Consider the following 15,387-nt stretch of genomic DNA (forward strand, 5'->3'; position numbering starts at 1 on the left):
GTGTGATGTAATCTTTGACATACTCATTTCGAATACTTCAAATGCTATTTTAGTGGAGTGTGCGCATAAGTTTTGTTTTCGCTTAAATAAATATCGGGATGAAACGATTGTAAGATACATGATTTTAAAACATTTCATAACGGTATGTCACTAGGCAGTAGACGTACCAAGTGGCGAGTATAAATAACGATTCTGTCGAACGATACTAGACAACCTCAAAATGTACTGCACGATAAGAAGATGGTAATTTATTTTACGTAATTATAATTAACGTGTTTCTTGAATGTACTTCATTCGATCCCACTTTTTTTTTATATACATAGTTTTTATAGAAAAGAGGCGGTGCGAGCTTTGAGTACCGGGGAAGTTTCGACGGCGCTTCGACCTTTCTACTTTACCGTTCATCCTGATCTTTTTGGACAATTTCCAACCCAGAGGGCGAGTATCTGGCACCCACTTATGCTAAATAAATTCTATGTTAGGCGTATTATTTTACATTGATTTTTATAAGTATGCTAAGTACGCAATGTTTGTAACAAAGAATCAAGAGGAAATATCTTCTAACTGAATTTTTCTGATAAAAAGAAAGGAGCTTGCTGGTATTGAAAATCTGTAGGCATGGCGGTAATATCAAGAATTTAGTTTATGGGTTAATTGATGCTCGTATCATAGTAGAGTAGGAAGAAATAGCCAACGGCGGAGCGGCGAGAATGGAAAGGGAGGAGGGGAGCGGTCAAGTCGGACAAACTATTTGGCTCCTTAGATTATTGACCTTGACATTTTGGTTACACGCGCGCGCGCGCGTACATATTCAACCTATAAAGGACATATAAATTAACATTTATTACCTTAGATTTACACATTTCTCGTTGGGAAGCATCATCGCTCGGGGACAAAAGTTTCGTTTTCTGTAATTGAAACGCATCATGTTTTATGCTTTTCTTAAATGTTACTTCTAAAGCAGTTTTATTCTTCTTGTTACAGACCGTTAACGAAAATTCCTTGAAACAACTAAGTTTAATACTGGAAACGTTACAACAGCAGAGACCCATAAGGCCCACGACCTTACCGTTCTATTTGCGCTCTAAGGATGAAAAAGACTTAAAAGCAGGAAAATTTACTTTAGTGAAAATTCAATTGAAAGAAAGAGATTTAAGGAAAACGATCCTCTCTATCTTGAAGACGTGCAACCTACCTACCACGTTCGTAGATAAGATCGAAGATCAGAACTCGATGAAATCCGCATCGACGTTTCGATCGCGTTATGCCAACTTCGGAGACATCGATTTTTCCGAACTCGAAAAGGATCCAATTTATGCCTCCGTTATTATGAAGCGAAAAATTAAAACGGAACCGGATACGTTCAAGTGAGTATCCTCGTAAGATAAAACTCGAGGTAGTTGAACAGTAATGCATAGAAAAGGAATCGAGTACAGCTTGTATAATGGTTTACGTTTTTACGGTAATAACGGTATAATAATGTCAAACGTTAGAGTCACCTGTAAACCGTTATTTAGGGATTTTTTTCCTCGACGGTAATACAACCTTTCGACCGGATGTTAAGGAATAGCATCGTACGGAGTGTTGGAAACTAAGCGCCGGGTAAGTGCATCTGCTACGGCGCACGGTAATGCATCGAGTAACGTCGGAGCAGGGTCCGGTTCGAAAGGGCGCTAACTTTGCTCTAATAGATGCGCGTTACTTGCATTATTGCGAGAAATCGACTATCGATGGAACGATTCCTTCGTTACGTGCGTGAAAAGTCTAGTTTCCCTGGAGTTTTCAAATAAACGAAGTAAAATTAAGTAAATCTCGTGTGCACTTTGTCGTTACCTTGTTGTTACCTTGGACAAGCTCTCGAAACGCCATGAGAATATTCGAGATTATCTTTCATATACTTGCTTCTCGAACAACTGGATAGCTAAATAACTCGACGTATATTATATCATTAATTTCAACTTTTTTACTCATTTTTCATTCTGCGAATATTATTGCTATTATTTTCCCATTTCATGTGTCCAGTGACTATAATATAGTGCAATTATTTAGGTATTAATAACGTTTATTAGTGGACAATGTGCACGGATAAACGTAAACGTTTTTTGTGCCAGAGCATATCTAGACAAACACGTGACCGAAGCTCACATAAAATTGGAAGCGTGTCGACCCATTCGCGAAGAGGTTAGAAAATTAGAAGAAGAACTCCGTTCTAGTCTGCGACTCAAAAATATTATATGGGATTGTGGGTGGAACATTACTCACTACAGAGGATGTTTGCTAGCTTTCCAAGCTTTGGCGAAACACCACCCCCAACAAATGGAAGTTCTTAAAGAACGAACGTTGGTTTTTGCCAACGATACCGGTATAAGTCTCAAAGGAGACGTTATGCTTAATTCCGGCGAAGTTCGACATAATTGGCTGGATGTAAGATGTCATAATTTTACGATATGCTTGGTTAATCGCTGCATGACTCGGTTTATTAATCAATAGTTTCCATTCACTGGTAGTTTCTCTTCCCACAGCTCATAAAGAACGTAAGGAAGTACGATGTAGTACTGCTAAAATTACCAGCTTTTGAGAAAGCCGTTTCAACGGTGCTGCTGAATATTAAAATTGGCCGACGGTGTGTAATACATCCCGCTTAATTGAATGATGGTAAGGCTTAGAGTTTTCTATATGTGCAGGAAATTTATGCCCAAAATCATGGTTGGTCAGTACGAACAGCAACTTCGACAAATTATCACGACATTGTTGGATTATCGTGAAAGGAAAAGCTTTCCGGCTATCTGGCCGACTAGCCTTTCGTCCTATGAGATCGTTATAGAAACGTAAGTAATTTTACGAGAGCGTATATTATAATCATCATGATGGTGATGTGGTGAATGTACGTTCTTAACGCTACAACTGCTGGCGGATTTTTTGGTCTTTCGTTGACTATCTTAAACCAGTTATTTTGATGGGTTTGGTAGTTCTAGTGTTACGGTACTAGAATTTGGCCATTCTTCTTTAACAGGGAAGCGGGTCCTTTGATGTTGTCACCTACTGGCCAGTTTATCGTTCCATCGTCGTGTCCTGGATTTTTGCTCGTTACTTTCATTACAGAGAATTTGGATGAAGCTACGAAAAGATTAAATCACTACAACAAGTAAGTGAACGGCAATTTTATGCCCGATAATTTAGTGCTTACCACGGTGACCGGCTTTTGAAGGATACTTTTCGGGTTCGAGCCACGAACAGGAGGAGGCTTATTGGTTTTCATTGATCGACTTTTAAGGTTATATGAAAGGAGTCGCGAAATATAATCGACGTCGATGAAATGAAATTCATTTAAATCTTTTTTGCCAATAGCGCAGTTTTAGATACTCGAGTGGTAACAAACTGGAGCGTCGCGTTAACGCCTATGTTAATATCTATAGACGATTTAAGTGTTGTAAATTGAATTGAGATTATATAATTTAATTTCTCCGGCAGTGTTAAGCACGTGGAGAGACAACTTCACGATGCAGTGGTCACAGACCTGAATCTCGCTGCATTGAATAAGGATGACAGTATAACGCCGGATTTGATGATTCAGTGTTGCGAACGGTTACTTAAACACAAAGTCGTATTGGCTCCCATGTTGGACGGAGTGAGACTTTGGGTGACGCATTACTATTCCGTAATGACTGATGGCGTGTTGTGCGTGCCATGGGATTGGAAACTGTAAATAAATGAAGCACGAAGACGCACGATCCAAATCTTCTCTAGTATCGACTCCAAATAATATTGTACACTTTGGAGTAGAATGCCTGTACAGTGTTTAACCAATTAATTAATTTATTAGTACAAATTTTCCTTGAATGAAGCATATTGTTAACGGTTTCCACGAAATGTGCCCTCTGTTATCGAAACGTTTAAAATGACAAAGAAACTGTCATTCGAGGAAGTCAAGTAGTCACAAGACATACTGTAAACTCTGAACGCGATTACTAATGCAGATTATACTTTTACAAAGCTCTGCTATATTTAGTTGCAATTCTAGTCCATTTTGCTTGTGGTTACATTGCTTACTTACTCCATAAATCAACGATTTACACGTTCAGATTACTGCTTGTTTTTAGGAAAAATTTGGAAGAGATAACTTTACTGTAGATACTATTATTGACACATGGAGAGGACATACATGGAGTCAGCGCGAAGTATAAATACTTTTATATTTAAACTTTCGTTGTTGACCACATCGTCTAACACAGAATACGATAAATTGACAATTAATGCCCTGCATTGCAAAAGATAATAATAAAATTCCTCGTTGTTAAACATAAATAAGAAAAAGTACGGTTGTTAAATTCATGTTTATTTGAATGCGTTAAAATACTTTCTGAGCTTCATCATTGTCATAAATTTCTTTTCAAGAACTCTTTTTTTCTTAAAAATGGATGTCAAAATGCTGAGCACTTAAAACACATTCATCCCAATTTATGACTTTCCATGGGGGGTATAACTTGAGAAAACTACCAGAATTTGCAGGAACCACATGAGCCACAGAAGGGTTTGCAATTAATATTATAATTCTGCTCTTATAAATCTTTCTGGCATACGTGGTCATTTTCTCTCCGTAGCAGTACAGAATGGTTGGGTCAGTTAACAAATTCCATGAATCTTTCACCACAAAACACTCTAAAAATTGCCTACTAAATTCAGTAGATACTGCATATATAGTCATCAAAACATATCTGGTACACGAAGATTCCATAGACGGGGTATGAGATATTTGATATTGCCATAAACGCAAAAACGACAATTGATTCTTCAATAAAGCCTGAAGCCTCGATGCATCATTATTTCTATAATAGATTAAGAAGAACAACTCTGCATTAAATGTAATCATGCTTACTTTTTTTACGACCCAAATGGGACAATTATTAATAGCTACAAAACTAACCTCTTTGGTCTTCTTTTTCGTTGCCCAAAGTTTGTGGAAGACAGACAAATTTGTTTTTTCTTAGTTACAGGTAAAAGCATATCCGACTTGATAATTGCTTTAGAATATTTTTTGTTACTCTCCGGATTATTCTTATGGAATACGTTAATAAAAGGAAAAACGGTTCGATCGGTATTAGAAATATTCTTCACCGTTGCAACGTTTATTTCCTTCACGTTTAAATAATCGTTGCAAATGCGTAGTAATGCCTTCGCCGAAAATAAAATTTGGGGCTCATAAGCATAGTTATAGTTCCCTATATCATCGGTAACTTTGTTTAAAGTTTTAGGGTGACCGTTTACACTACAACCACACTTATCCGCGGCGCTGTATGCCGAGTCATATTTTAATCGTTCCATTGTCATTACTGGGGAGCGATGTAAGGGAGCAGAAGGCTTCTCGATTTCAACATCGACATCTTTAAGAATCGTTCTACTCGCGGAATTACCATCCAATCCATCAAATTTTATGGGATTAGAATCATTTTCTATACTTATCGGAGGATACCTAGGATGCGCAGGAACGAAGTAATGTATACTCTCAAATACCGTTTCTACTTTTTTTCGACTATTGTCTCGTTCCCCTCCATTGGAATCGAATAATTTCATAAAGCTCTGACTTAACATTTTATTGGTTTCACTGCAGGTGTCTAAACTATCTGGTGAATGTGGACCTAAAATAAGCACATTGACTAATGACCAGCGATTAAATGTAAAACATCAGTACACGATTAACAATCACCTTTTTTCACGCTAGCCGACAAAAGAGTAGACGAAGTTTTAATTTCATTTTCAAAGTCACTTGTGGTACATGAAAAACTTTTAATTCTTTTCTTTGCAACCTCTCCTCGAATATCCAAAATTGGAGAATTACATGAACGTTTCCCAATCGAAGATTTAAGGATCGGTGATACTGGATGGGAATGATCCATGTCACAAATCTATCGAAATTATAAATTTTTATTTGTATTTCAGCTGAATTTTGATCGCCTTTTTCCGTCCAGTGTCACGGGTATTACACTGTTACAAATAATAAAATACAATGCCTAAAACTGAATTGAAATTACATGAAACATAAATAGCACTCAGAGATGAGTTGGGAGATTGCTCACGGGCATGGTCGCGCCATCGAATCGTGTACTGCCCTCTGGTTTCGTACGTTAGCTATCAACGTTTTTTGTCCCTCGGTTCAGGTAGGGGGCGTTCGCGACCGGCGCGATGGATAGGGGGATAACCGAGGAGGGGGGATGGAGCTCCCCCCCAGACATAAATTTTAGGGGTTGAAATTTTCGATTTGTAACAGGAACATAGGACAACCGAGGAGGTGGCACCGAGTTTCTCCCGGGCAAGAATTTTAGGGGTTGAAATTTCCGATTTCTAACAAAAAAGAATATTAAGAAATTAGCCAGAAGGGAACAGGTGGCAAGTGGGCGTCCGCATCCTCCACCGGAGGGCAGCACAGAATGCGATCGCGCGATCCTGCCCAGGAGCAATCTCTCAACTCATCTCCCTCATCTCCGTACAGAGTTCTAGTCGCGAAATATTTTTCATTCTATCGCTGGTCCATGGCTTTTTATATTCGTAATGTTTTCGAATTTTTCCTACGAACGATTAAACAATGTAAGTCAATGCATAGTACTTGTTGACAAGAGTGAAATTGTTCTAATCGATAACTGTTTCTACACGAGGCAAATTATCTCGAGCTACTATGTTAAAAACGATGTATAACTAACTTAACCTTAAACATATTATCTCTTACATTTATAAATATATCTCGATAGATTAGTAACATCTACCGTATTTATGCGTATAATTCATATCTCCATTAATATTTCTAGAATTTATAATTCACGAATTTTTAGTATAGGTAATTTATTACTGTTGCAGTCGATCAAAAAATATCAGGGCAAACAGTGGATGAATGAAAGAAAAATGTTTGCATAGCAGGGGCATTTTTGTAACAAATACAAAATTATTTACAAATGTCAACTCTACGACGGTTGCCAGATTCTGGGTGAGTAGAAAAATTAGCTCCAATAATGTGGCAGAACATGAATCTTTGATTTAAGGGGTTCATAAAAACAAAATAGTCCTGCCTATTAATGTTACATAATTTGCTGTAATCTGGAATTTTTTTTCTTATCTCAGTGGTGTTGGTAGCTTTTAATAGTTCAATTCATATTTTTTTACAGAAAATTGGCTGAAATAATATTGACTATAATCATTAGGCAACAGATATGGATTGGAGAGCAAACGAAGAAAGCTGGCTTTTTCCAACCGTTGATGCAGCCGGTGATATTAGGAAAATAAACAGCAATGATTTGAAAGAAGTTACATTGAAAAATTTGATCAAGCTTCAACATAACGATACACGCGAGTTTATGTGTGGTTGGGGTGCTGCAGTTATTAATGTTACCGTAACCTATCCTATTAATAAAATCATATTTAGACAGGTAAGACATGCTACACGAACATTATTTGGATTTGCAATATTTAATTTCTTCAGAACTTTATTTAAAGTAATTTCTGTGCTCCGAGTGTAATCTAAATTAAGTAAATTTTTACCGTTCTTTTGAATTTCAAACTTGCTGCTGATATTAACACGTGATGAATATATATTTTTATGTACTGCAGATTTTAGAGGGAGTACCAGCAGAGACAGCTGTTAAGCAACTATCACGAGAAGGATTGCAGCTATTGTATCGCGGTATATTACCACCACTATGCCAAAAGACTCTATCGCTTAGTATAATGTTTAGCGTTTACGAAGGTTGTAGGAAACGAATGTCTATATTGACAAATAATGCAGCGGTAGCAAAAGTGGTAGCCGCTAACGTAGCAGGAACAATGGAAGCCATTTTGATGCCCTTAGAAAGGGTACAGACGTTACTACAAGATTGGCACCACCATAATAAGTTTAAAAATACTGCTCATGCTTTTAGATATTTGTTAACGAATTATGGTGTAGCGGAATGCTATCGAGGGCTGGTCCCCATAATCTACAGAAATAGTTTGTCCAATGTTACATTTTTTTCATTAAGAGATCAAGCAAAATTATTAATAGGCGATAAAGACTCTTTTCTCATGAATTTCATTAGCGGTGCATTAATCGGTGGCTTTACTAGTACTGTCTTTTATCCTTTGAACGTCATTAAAATACATATGCAATCGAAGATAGGTGGAGATTTTCAAAGATTCATGTCAGTAGTTCGCGAAATATACATTTCTAGAAACAGGAGTATAACTCACTTTTACAAGGGAGTACATCTGAACTGTATGCGGTCATTCATTAGTTGGGGTGTTATAAACACAGCCTACGACTTTCTTAAAAAGATTATCACTTGAAAAGAATAGATTTATACATTTATTTATTGTAAAGGTGATAAATAATACGTCATACGTTCGTTTGTAAATTTTCTATCACTAGACGTAATACAGTCATATTTTCTGTAATCGCAACAGCATTTTCGTCTTCCAATTTACGCAAAATATTTTCACAATCTACATTGTACAACACAAATTTGTACAGCAATTATGTTAATTGGACATATTTTATATTAGTTAATCATCGTGATATTAAAAATCAAAAATAAACGTTACGTATAATTGTAATATAAAAAGTACCTAACTGTGGAATTATGTATTTTGTAAATACTCATAAAATAAATGCATCGAGGCCAACGAGGAATCCACGTAAAACGTTCTATTCTTTTTAAGGTCGTGTAATTTATAATTGTGACTAGATGTGGAAATAGAGACCAATCGATTAAAGTACATACATAATACGTTCGGATTCATTGCTGTCACTATAGGGATCGTCAAAGGCGATTAAACGTTTAACGACGGTACCGAAAAGGACAGCCACTTGCCATCTGGAATACCATCGGTGATTCGAGAGTTCTTTATTATCCGGGTGTGACGCCACTTGTCAATAAATTACCTCTAAACGTATTTGGCGTTACAACAATTTACAATAATGCGGTATGTCCGTATTCGCTTCCGTGTACAAACTATTCTATCGATTGCTGCCTACATAATGCTAGGGTCGATTGGTGAGACATCCTTATACGTTGGCTCGAACTCCGTGAAAAGTTTCGCGTTCGAGAAGAAGTACGTTTATATACAAAAAAAAAAAAAATATTACAAAATCCAAATAACGAATATAGCAACGATCGGGATGAAACGAGAGTCATGACAGTACGTACAACTTATGACGAATGCGCTCCTACCACGGTACGCCGAGTGTAAGAATACCTTATAAAAAGAATGTACATATAAATTAAGACTAGAAGGGAGTATTAAAGAACGTTTTCCTTTAAGCCTACAGCCGATATACTTGATCGTGATCAAAATAGAGCTCAAAAGCAAGATCGATTGCCTTAAATCTTTAACATGCTGCATTAACAACGGCGGAAAGCGCATTGGCAAGAAGAAAGCGAGTCGCGCCTTATATTTTTCACTTTTCGCCATTAGTAGCGCTGAAACGAGATCGAGCACTCGATAGGCTTACTATGTAGGGCACAGGACTGAAAGAAATTTAACGAAATTATAGCAACCATATTAATCGTATCGATACCTGATGTATAAATTAGGCGTCGAATCGATCCCGTTTACCTTTTAATATGTAATCCGTCAATAATGTCGGGACGGTGGGGCTGTCGTCGTTAATGGCCTTCAAAACTGAAAAAAAAAGAAACAACAAGGTATCATTGGAAGCCTCCTATTTGACGACGAGTAAGGTTTCCCAATTCATGAGATTCGCCTACTTTTTATGAGCACTTGCAAAGCTTGATTGTCCGGTGGACCACTATCCATATGATATGGAATTACTGTCGTCAGGTACTGAAACAAGTATGTATGTCTTAGCGTCGATTCACGGCGGTCTCACGAGGCGATTAGCTCCGTCTACCTTCGAATCTTGTAGAGATCTGTGCTGTGGCAACGGGCTAGTGCCGTTTTGCATTTGACTTCGTTTCTTCGTGACGTGGTGCTGCCTTCGTCGATTTTGCACGGCAAGTAGAAGCGAGATAAATTGGTTTTTCAGCTCCTTCTCGTACTCGAGCTCGTCCCTGAGAGCAAGCTCGGCGATCAGAGTTTCGCTCAAAGCCGCCACCAGGGATTCCATCTCGCCCAGAAGCTCGGTTAACTGTCCCGTGGTTAATTGCCGCAGTTCTGAAAATGCATTCCGTTCGAATGAGAACCGATTACACCTACGGGATTCAAGACCGATCGTACGTACTTTCTTCGTAAAGCGGGGAGCCGAGGACTTCTTTGCTTCTCTCTAACGTCTCGTCGGTGTCCAGCATCGAGTCTTCGGAGTCCGGGGACCTTCCCATCGAGGGACTTTCCTGAGGAAAAAAGGGAGCGGATCGGGACATCCTTACATACGGATACGTTAAAAACTGAAGAAATCCCAGCGAACCTGCATAATGTCGTCTATTTCCCTAAGGACTTCTTCGGCAGTCTTGAGGGGTTCCTCGGGGCTGTGGGTGTCGGTGCTGCTGGAGAGAATCAAGGCGTGCATGTCCAGGTCGGTCGCAACGGCTTCGTCCTCGCTACTTAAATCTTCGAGCTCGGGCCTAAACATAGCGGAAGAATCCGGCGTTAAATTGCCTACGCGAAAATACCCGTCCTTGAATTACGCATCGGCGGGCGAAACGAGACTCAAACGAGATTCCCACCTTTCCATCGAGATCGGCGCCTCGTTTAAATTGAGCGCGGGCATGTGCAGCTTCCTCGCGTAGGACTTGCTCCAGTCGATCGGCAGGATGTTGCCGAAATTCCCGGTAATCGTCCACCACATCCTGGAAGCAAGAGAAAAAGCGGTCGGACGATGCTCCGGATGCTCCGGATGCTCCGGACCTATTGCATCTTTTAGAAACGATTTCCCTCGGGAAGGAGACGTCGAGCGGACGCAGCCGCGACCTCGTCTCCGCCCGCAAGGCGGAAAAAATGTACTCGAAGAGGAAACGCGAAGGCAAAGCGGAGAGACGGGGGTGTGTCTCTCCGACGGGCGCAGGCGCGGCCATATTGACGCGGTTGCCAGGGGTGGCTCGGGGCTCGATACCGCCACCGGAGGAACGAAACAAAGATCCACGCTCGCGCGATCAAATTTTAACGTCCGTGCCTCGCGCCCCCTCCTCCCCACCAAGAAAAGGAAACACGAATTCCGATTAACCGGCGATATTCCGGGACCCCGTTTCCTGGTGGTCGTCGGAAGAAACGAAAGAGAAAAGGCATCGGAGCGGGAAGGAAGATCGTGGGAGTAGTTCTAACGGTCTAGAAAGAGGATCCGAGGAGAAGGGACCCGGAACCCATTCGTCCTCCTCCGGGCTCTTTCTCCCGCGATTCCGGCCGAGCCTAAGCCTCGTCGAAGCAAAAAACCGTCCGACGAGACCGGCGATGGAAACGATTTTCCTCGTCGGTTACCGTCTCCTCGCGAACGTCCCACGGAATTTGGTCGCAGCCACGTCCCCCGCGTTCAATCGAGCCCATTACGCGAGTTACGCGAGTTACGCGAATTACGCGAGGTCTCGACGTCCGACGAGGTTAATCGAAGATGAGGTACTTACGAGGTCCGAACAACGAGCGCGGCAACGAACGGGAACGACTCGTCGCCGACAGGCCCCGCGACCTATCGGGTTTGCCGTTTCGCGTTAACGGACCTTATCCGGTCCCCGATAAGCGGCTCGACCCTTCCTCTCGGGGCATCCAGCTCCGAGTCGCAACCGGAATAATCGGAAGGTCCGCGAACGAAAATCTCTCCACGCGGAGCGGATCCTAACAAAGTGCATTATGCCCTGGGCACATGTATCTCGTTTCGCGCTCCGGTGGATTTCACCTGCGGGCAGGCGACGCTCGTTAAGGCGTACCGTAGAGCCCCGCACCTGCATCGCGCAACTTCTTTCCAATGATCGTCCCGACCCGACTTCTGCCATTTCTGGAAGTATGGATTTTCTCGGGCTTCCAAAGGTCAGGGGAGTGATTTCGAAATCGACTCTTTCGGGAAGTGGGCCAGCGGACGAGACTTCTCTTCTCGAGAGCTTTCTCTCGAGCCCGTCCCGCGAAAAAGTCGCTCCCGAAGGAAGTCCCGTACCTCCCAGAAAACGGCCAACGTCCGGAGGGGACCGGGGGAAGGCGAGGCGGCGAAATCCGTATCCGTCCTCTCCGAGCCCTCCACCGAAACGTTCCTACTTACTGGCACTCGTTCATGATCTCCTCCTGCGTGCGCACCTGCACCGGCGCGAGGGACTCCACGTCGGTGCCGTAGTCCCTGAAGCAGGAGGTTATCTTCTCGTCGAAGGTGTTGACCAAATCCTCCAGGCTGCCGCTAAAGGGGCTGAAGGTTCCCTCCTGGAGGACGTCGATTCCCCCCTCGTTGGCGTTGCGGTTCTCCCCGAAATCGGCCTCGAGGCTCGCGTCCAGCAATTGTTCTGCTCGACCGAGAACACGGAAGAAGAGATTCTCTGACATTTCGGTCCAATCCGGTCCGGGCGACAAAGGGCGAAAGATCCCCGGACCACCCCCAAAGTAAACGCGATCGATCCGTCATTATTTCCTGATAATTTATCGGCGAGCGGACGTGACTCATTGGACCAACGCGAGGAAAACCTGCATTAGGAGGATAAACATTTCCAATTTCACCCGCAACGAGTCTAGGAGCGACGAAACCTGAAACGAGCGACCCGACACCACGGACTGGAAACCCGCCCCGGCCACGCAACCGAGCTACCATTTTTTCCATTACTCCGTATGATCGCGAACCAAATACCGCCGACTCTTATCCGTTCACCCTAAGATGACAAATACCATTATTTCCTTCCCCTTCCTCGGAACGGGCGTAACGCATCCACGGGAAGGCCTTACGCTTTGAAATATTAATAACGGATACTACCGCGCAGGTGTATTAAAATGGGGACGGAACGATCCCAGGTTCGATGCGTGTTCGGGGGAATGTTATTTTAAGTTAATCTCCGATTATGGACGCGATCGAACGGGGGATTTCCTTTTTGCCGGAGGAGTTTCACCGAAAAGGAAACGAGTTTTAGAGAGGGAGGAGGGGAGGGCGGTTTCGCACCTGTCAGCAGATTGAGATTCTTCAGGCTGGCCGTGTCCTCTTCCTCGAACCGCGCCAGGGGAGCCTCGAATTTCAACTCGGCGATTTTGCCCGCCATGTCCCTCATTATTGATCGGAACGAGCCACGGGCGATCGCGTATCATCCGCGAGGACGAGGATTCCGCGCCGGAACGCCCGCGGCGAGCTCCGACTTCGGGTTTCGGCGCGCGCGCTGCGGACGGGCGGGCGTAAAAACGTAAAAACGGAAAAGCGTGAAGCGTACTCGCGAAGCTCTCGGAGGACGACTGACTCCGGTAACTCCGTCGGAGGGGCACGGGTTAGGGAAGCCCGCCGCCTGGTGGGGGAGATGGGCACCCGTCGTCATGGCGACCGCTGGATGAGCACGGTCGCCGACAACGGTCGCTCGTATCACCTCGGGAAGTCGACTCTCTTTGCCGCTTTTTTCCCGAATTTTCTGATTGGTCGCGCCTCTCGGCCGATCAGCGGCCGCGGATCTCCGGTTAAACGGTAAACTCGGGTTTTCTCGTGGTACCTCCCCGGTTCGCGTCCGGAGAGAGACGGTTGGTAAATGATGCCGCGCGAGAAATTTCCAAAGATCCTGCACAGATGGCGCCACTGCCGTGCCCGCGTACGAGTTTCGTTTGAATTTTCCCGCAAAGCGATTCTGCATTCCTGTTTGCAGTCTCCAAAGGATCGCGCCAGATTTTTCCTGATTTCTTCTCGTATCGTTGCATAGACTTATCTTCGGGTGGAACTTCGACAAGGTTTCGCGACGGCCGTGGACCGGTGGAGCGCGACAACGGATCATTAGGATCTATAATAAGGGATTCGCTCACGTGACAATGGTATCATATTCCGCGTAGTTATTACCGCACGGGTTTGCGACATTTACATGTCGAGTGTTCTCCGCGCGCGTAGAATGTATTAGCATAAAACTCAGTCTTTCACTTTAAGCGGGAAAGATACGATCTCGTCGTATTCGAGGGAGAAAAAAAGACACGCCTCTAATGCGAAGCCACACCTTTGTTACCGAGGCGAAAATCCTGCATTCGCGGGAGCGACATTTGCGATTACGGTAATGATAACGAGCGGCCTTGCCGATTGTTTCGACGGAGGAAAAATCGGGCCGAGGGGTTGAGCTTGCTTGCTCGACTTACTCTTGACATTTCCAGCTTTTAAGGGCACTTTTTGACATTTCATGTGCAGCCACCGAAGCCCTGATGGCCGGAGCAATGATCCGTGAAATGGCGATATAACTTTCCATTTGGAGGCTGTTGATACATAACACGAGTTAAAAGGACCAGTCATTCAACGTGGCAGCCCGAGGTGTGTTGGAAGTACATAAAAGGCCTACGCGGTGCCGCCGATTATGTTTAAGGGAGTTTTATCATCCTATGGTTGAACCGGTCAAAATTGTATCGATTCGACCATTACCCCAATAGGTGTAATCTTGCCGCCGTTCGTTAACGACGCGTTAGGTGTTGCGTTCCGGAGGTCTCTCAGGTCGAGATTTCGTCGCCAAGACTTTCGCGTACGGCGAGAATCTACGAGCGCACGTGGGGGGAGGGACCCAGGGAGTGCAAAAACGAATTTGACTCATTGCAAGGGATTGTTGTTAACCTTGGCATCTCGCGAGCGCAAATCTATCGGCAGCTGTAGTTTATTGTCAATCGACATTATGCGACGGCGAGTGCCTGCGTCGAGGCGGATGTCTTCGCCATCTCCTCGCGTCCTGGGACCCTTCGAACGTCTCGAGAGTCTTTCAATTATTAACTCAATATACGAAGATCGTTCGATATCGAGGATGTTCCCGTCAAAGAAGGCGGTAAAGTCTGCAAGTTTATAGCGAACGACTCACCGAAGCATAAGTCGCGAGGAGAAGGGGACCTCGAGGAAGCGCGAGATACCTCGTCGAGAGTCCTCCTGGTCCCCGATGAAATTCTACAGGGCGAGCGCACGCTCGTTCGATTCATTGGCTCTTCAAAAGCGTCGTTTATGGAATAGGCATTCCGTGAAAAGTCGGCAGGAATTTGCAACGACTCCGCGTGAACGGAATATCTTGAATAGGTAGCGAAAGAAATCCCCGATGACCGAAAATAGAGCGAGGTTTTCGCATTTAAGAATCACACCGAATCGCTGAATCGGGGTATCGTTAATCTTTTTCACCGCGTAACTCTTTACAGGTACACGTCGCTAATATGTACACGTTTAACACAGACCTCGTGGAATCATTTCGGCGTTTAAAATTACTTAATCGTGCCGTGACGAGTCATTCTTGCCAAGATTGTAGCAGGAATCTGACACGGTGAATCGTAATTAAGGAGTGTGGGTCCATTTAAAGCTCGTTA

At 43.3% G+C, this 15,387-nt stretch overlaps 4 protein-coding genes across 11 annotated transcripts; 2 read left to right on the plus strand and 2 right to left on the minus strand.

The window, feature by feature from the left end:
* The first annotated feature begins 4 nt into the window (after positions 1–4).
* On the plus strand, positions 5–4,314 carry LOC105696417 (T-cell activation inhibitor, mitochondrial). Of its 5 annotated transcripts, none has more exons than XM_023434425.1 (8): positions 5–243; positions 324–438; positions 985–1,367; positions 2,112–2,424; positions 2,532–2,623; positions 2,667–2,828; positions 3,014–3,145; positions 3,472–4,314. In XM_023434425.1, exons 1-8 carry the CDS (start codon positions 221–223, stop codon positions 3,704–3,706), a joined length of 1,455 nt encoding a protein of 484 aa, XP_023290193.1. In that variant the 5' UTR covers positions 5–220; the 3' UTR covers positions 3,707–4,314. The 5 variants fall into 5 exon arrangements, with proteins under 5 accessions (XP_023290193.1, XP_012274275.1, XP_012274272.1 ...); XM_012418849.2 differs by having other exon boundaries at positions 6–243; positions 2,523–2,623; XM_012418850.2 differs by having other exon boundaries at positions 6–243; positions 2,523–2,623; positions 2,685–2,828.
* Positions 4,315–4,319: 5 nt separating this feature from the next.
* LOC105696420 lies at positions 4,320–6,162 on the minus strand. Of its 3 annotated transcripts, none has more exons than XM_012418857.2 (3): positions 5,705–6,162; positions 4,925–5,636; positions 4,320–4,851 (listed from the first exon to the last, which is right to left on the minus strand). In XM_012418857.2, exons 1-3 carry the CDS (start codon positions 5,892–5,894, stop codon positions 4,827–4,829), a joined length of 927 nt encoding a protein of 308 aa, XP_012274280.1. In that variant the 5' UTR covers positions 5,895–6,162; the 3' UTR covers positions 4,320–4,826. The 3 variants fall into 3 exon arrangements, with proteins under 3 accessions (XP_012274280.1, XP_012274279.1, XP_012274278.1); XM_012418856.2 differs by having other exon boundaries at positions 4,320–4,826; positions 4,925–5,621; positions 5,705–6,154; XM_012418855.2 differs by having other exon boundaries at positions 4,320–4,826; positions 5,705–6,152.
* A 296-nt stretch (positions 6,163–6,458) lies between these two features.
* LOC105696436 (solute carrier family 25 member 51) lies at positions 6,459–8,661 on the plus strand. Of its 2 annotated transcripts, XM_012418881.1 has the most exons (4): positions 6,459–6,582; positions 6,850–6,976; positions 7,191–7,415; positions 7,597–8,661. In XM_012418881.1, the coding sequence occupies exons 2-4, from the start codon at positions 6,884–6,886 to the stop codon at positions 8,305–8,307; spliced, it is 1,029 nt and encodes a 342-aa protein (XP_012274304.1). In that variant the 5' UTR covers positions 6,459–6,582; positions 6,850–6,883; the 3' UTR covers positions 8,308–8,661. The 2 variants fall into 2 exon arrangements, with proteins under 2 accessions (XP_012274304.1, XP_012274305.1); XM_012418882.1 differs by lacking the exon at positions 6,459–6,582 and having other exon boundaries at positions 7,155–7,415.
* Positions 8,314–13,315, minus strand: LOC105696435 (fasciculation and elongation protein zeta-2). The gene is made up of 8 exons (XM_023434441.1): positions 13,040–13,315; positions 12,161–12,395; positions 10,644–10,766; positions 10,385–10,541; positions 10,202–10,310; positions 9,872–10,134; positions 9,729–9,804; positions 8,314–9,642 (listed from the first exon to the last, which is right to left on the minus strand). The coding sequence occupies exons 1-8, from the start codon at positions 13,143–13,145 to the stop codon at positions 9,551–9,553; spliced, it is 1,161 nt and encodes a 386-aa protein (XP_023290209.1). The 5' UTR covers positions 13,146–13,315; the 3' UTR covers positions 8,314–9,550.
* Positions 13,316–15,387: the final 2,072 nt, after the last annotated feature.

Source organism: Orussus abietinus, unplaced genomic scaffold (genome assembly GCF_000612105.2).
Source record: "Orussus abietinus isolate OABI.00-Male unplaced genomic scaffold, Oabi_2.0 scaffold15, whole genome shotgun sequence".
Classification (NCBI taxonomy): domain Eukaryota; kingdom Metazoa; phylum Arthropoda; class Insecta; order Hymenoptera; family Orussidae; genus Orussus; species Orussus abietinus.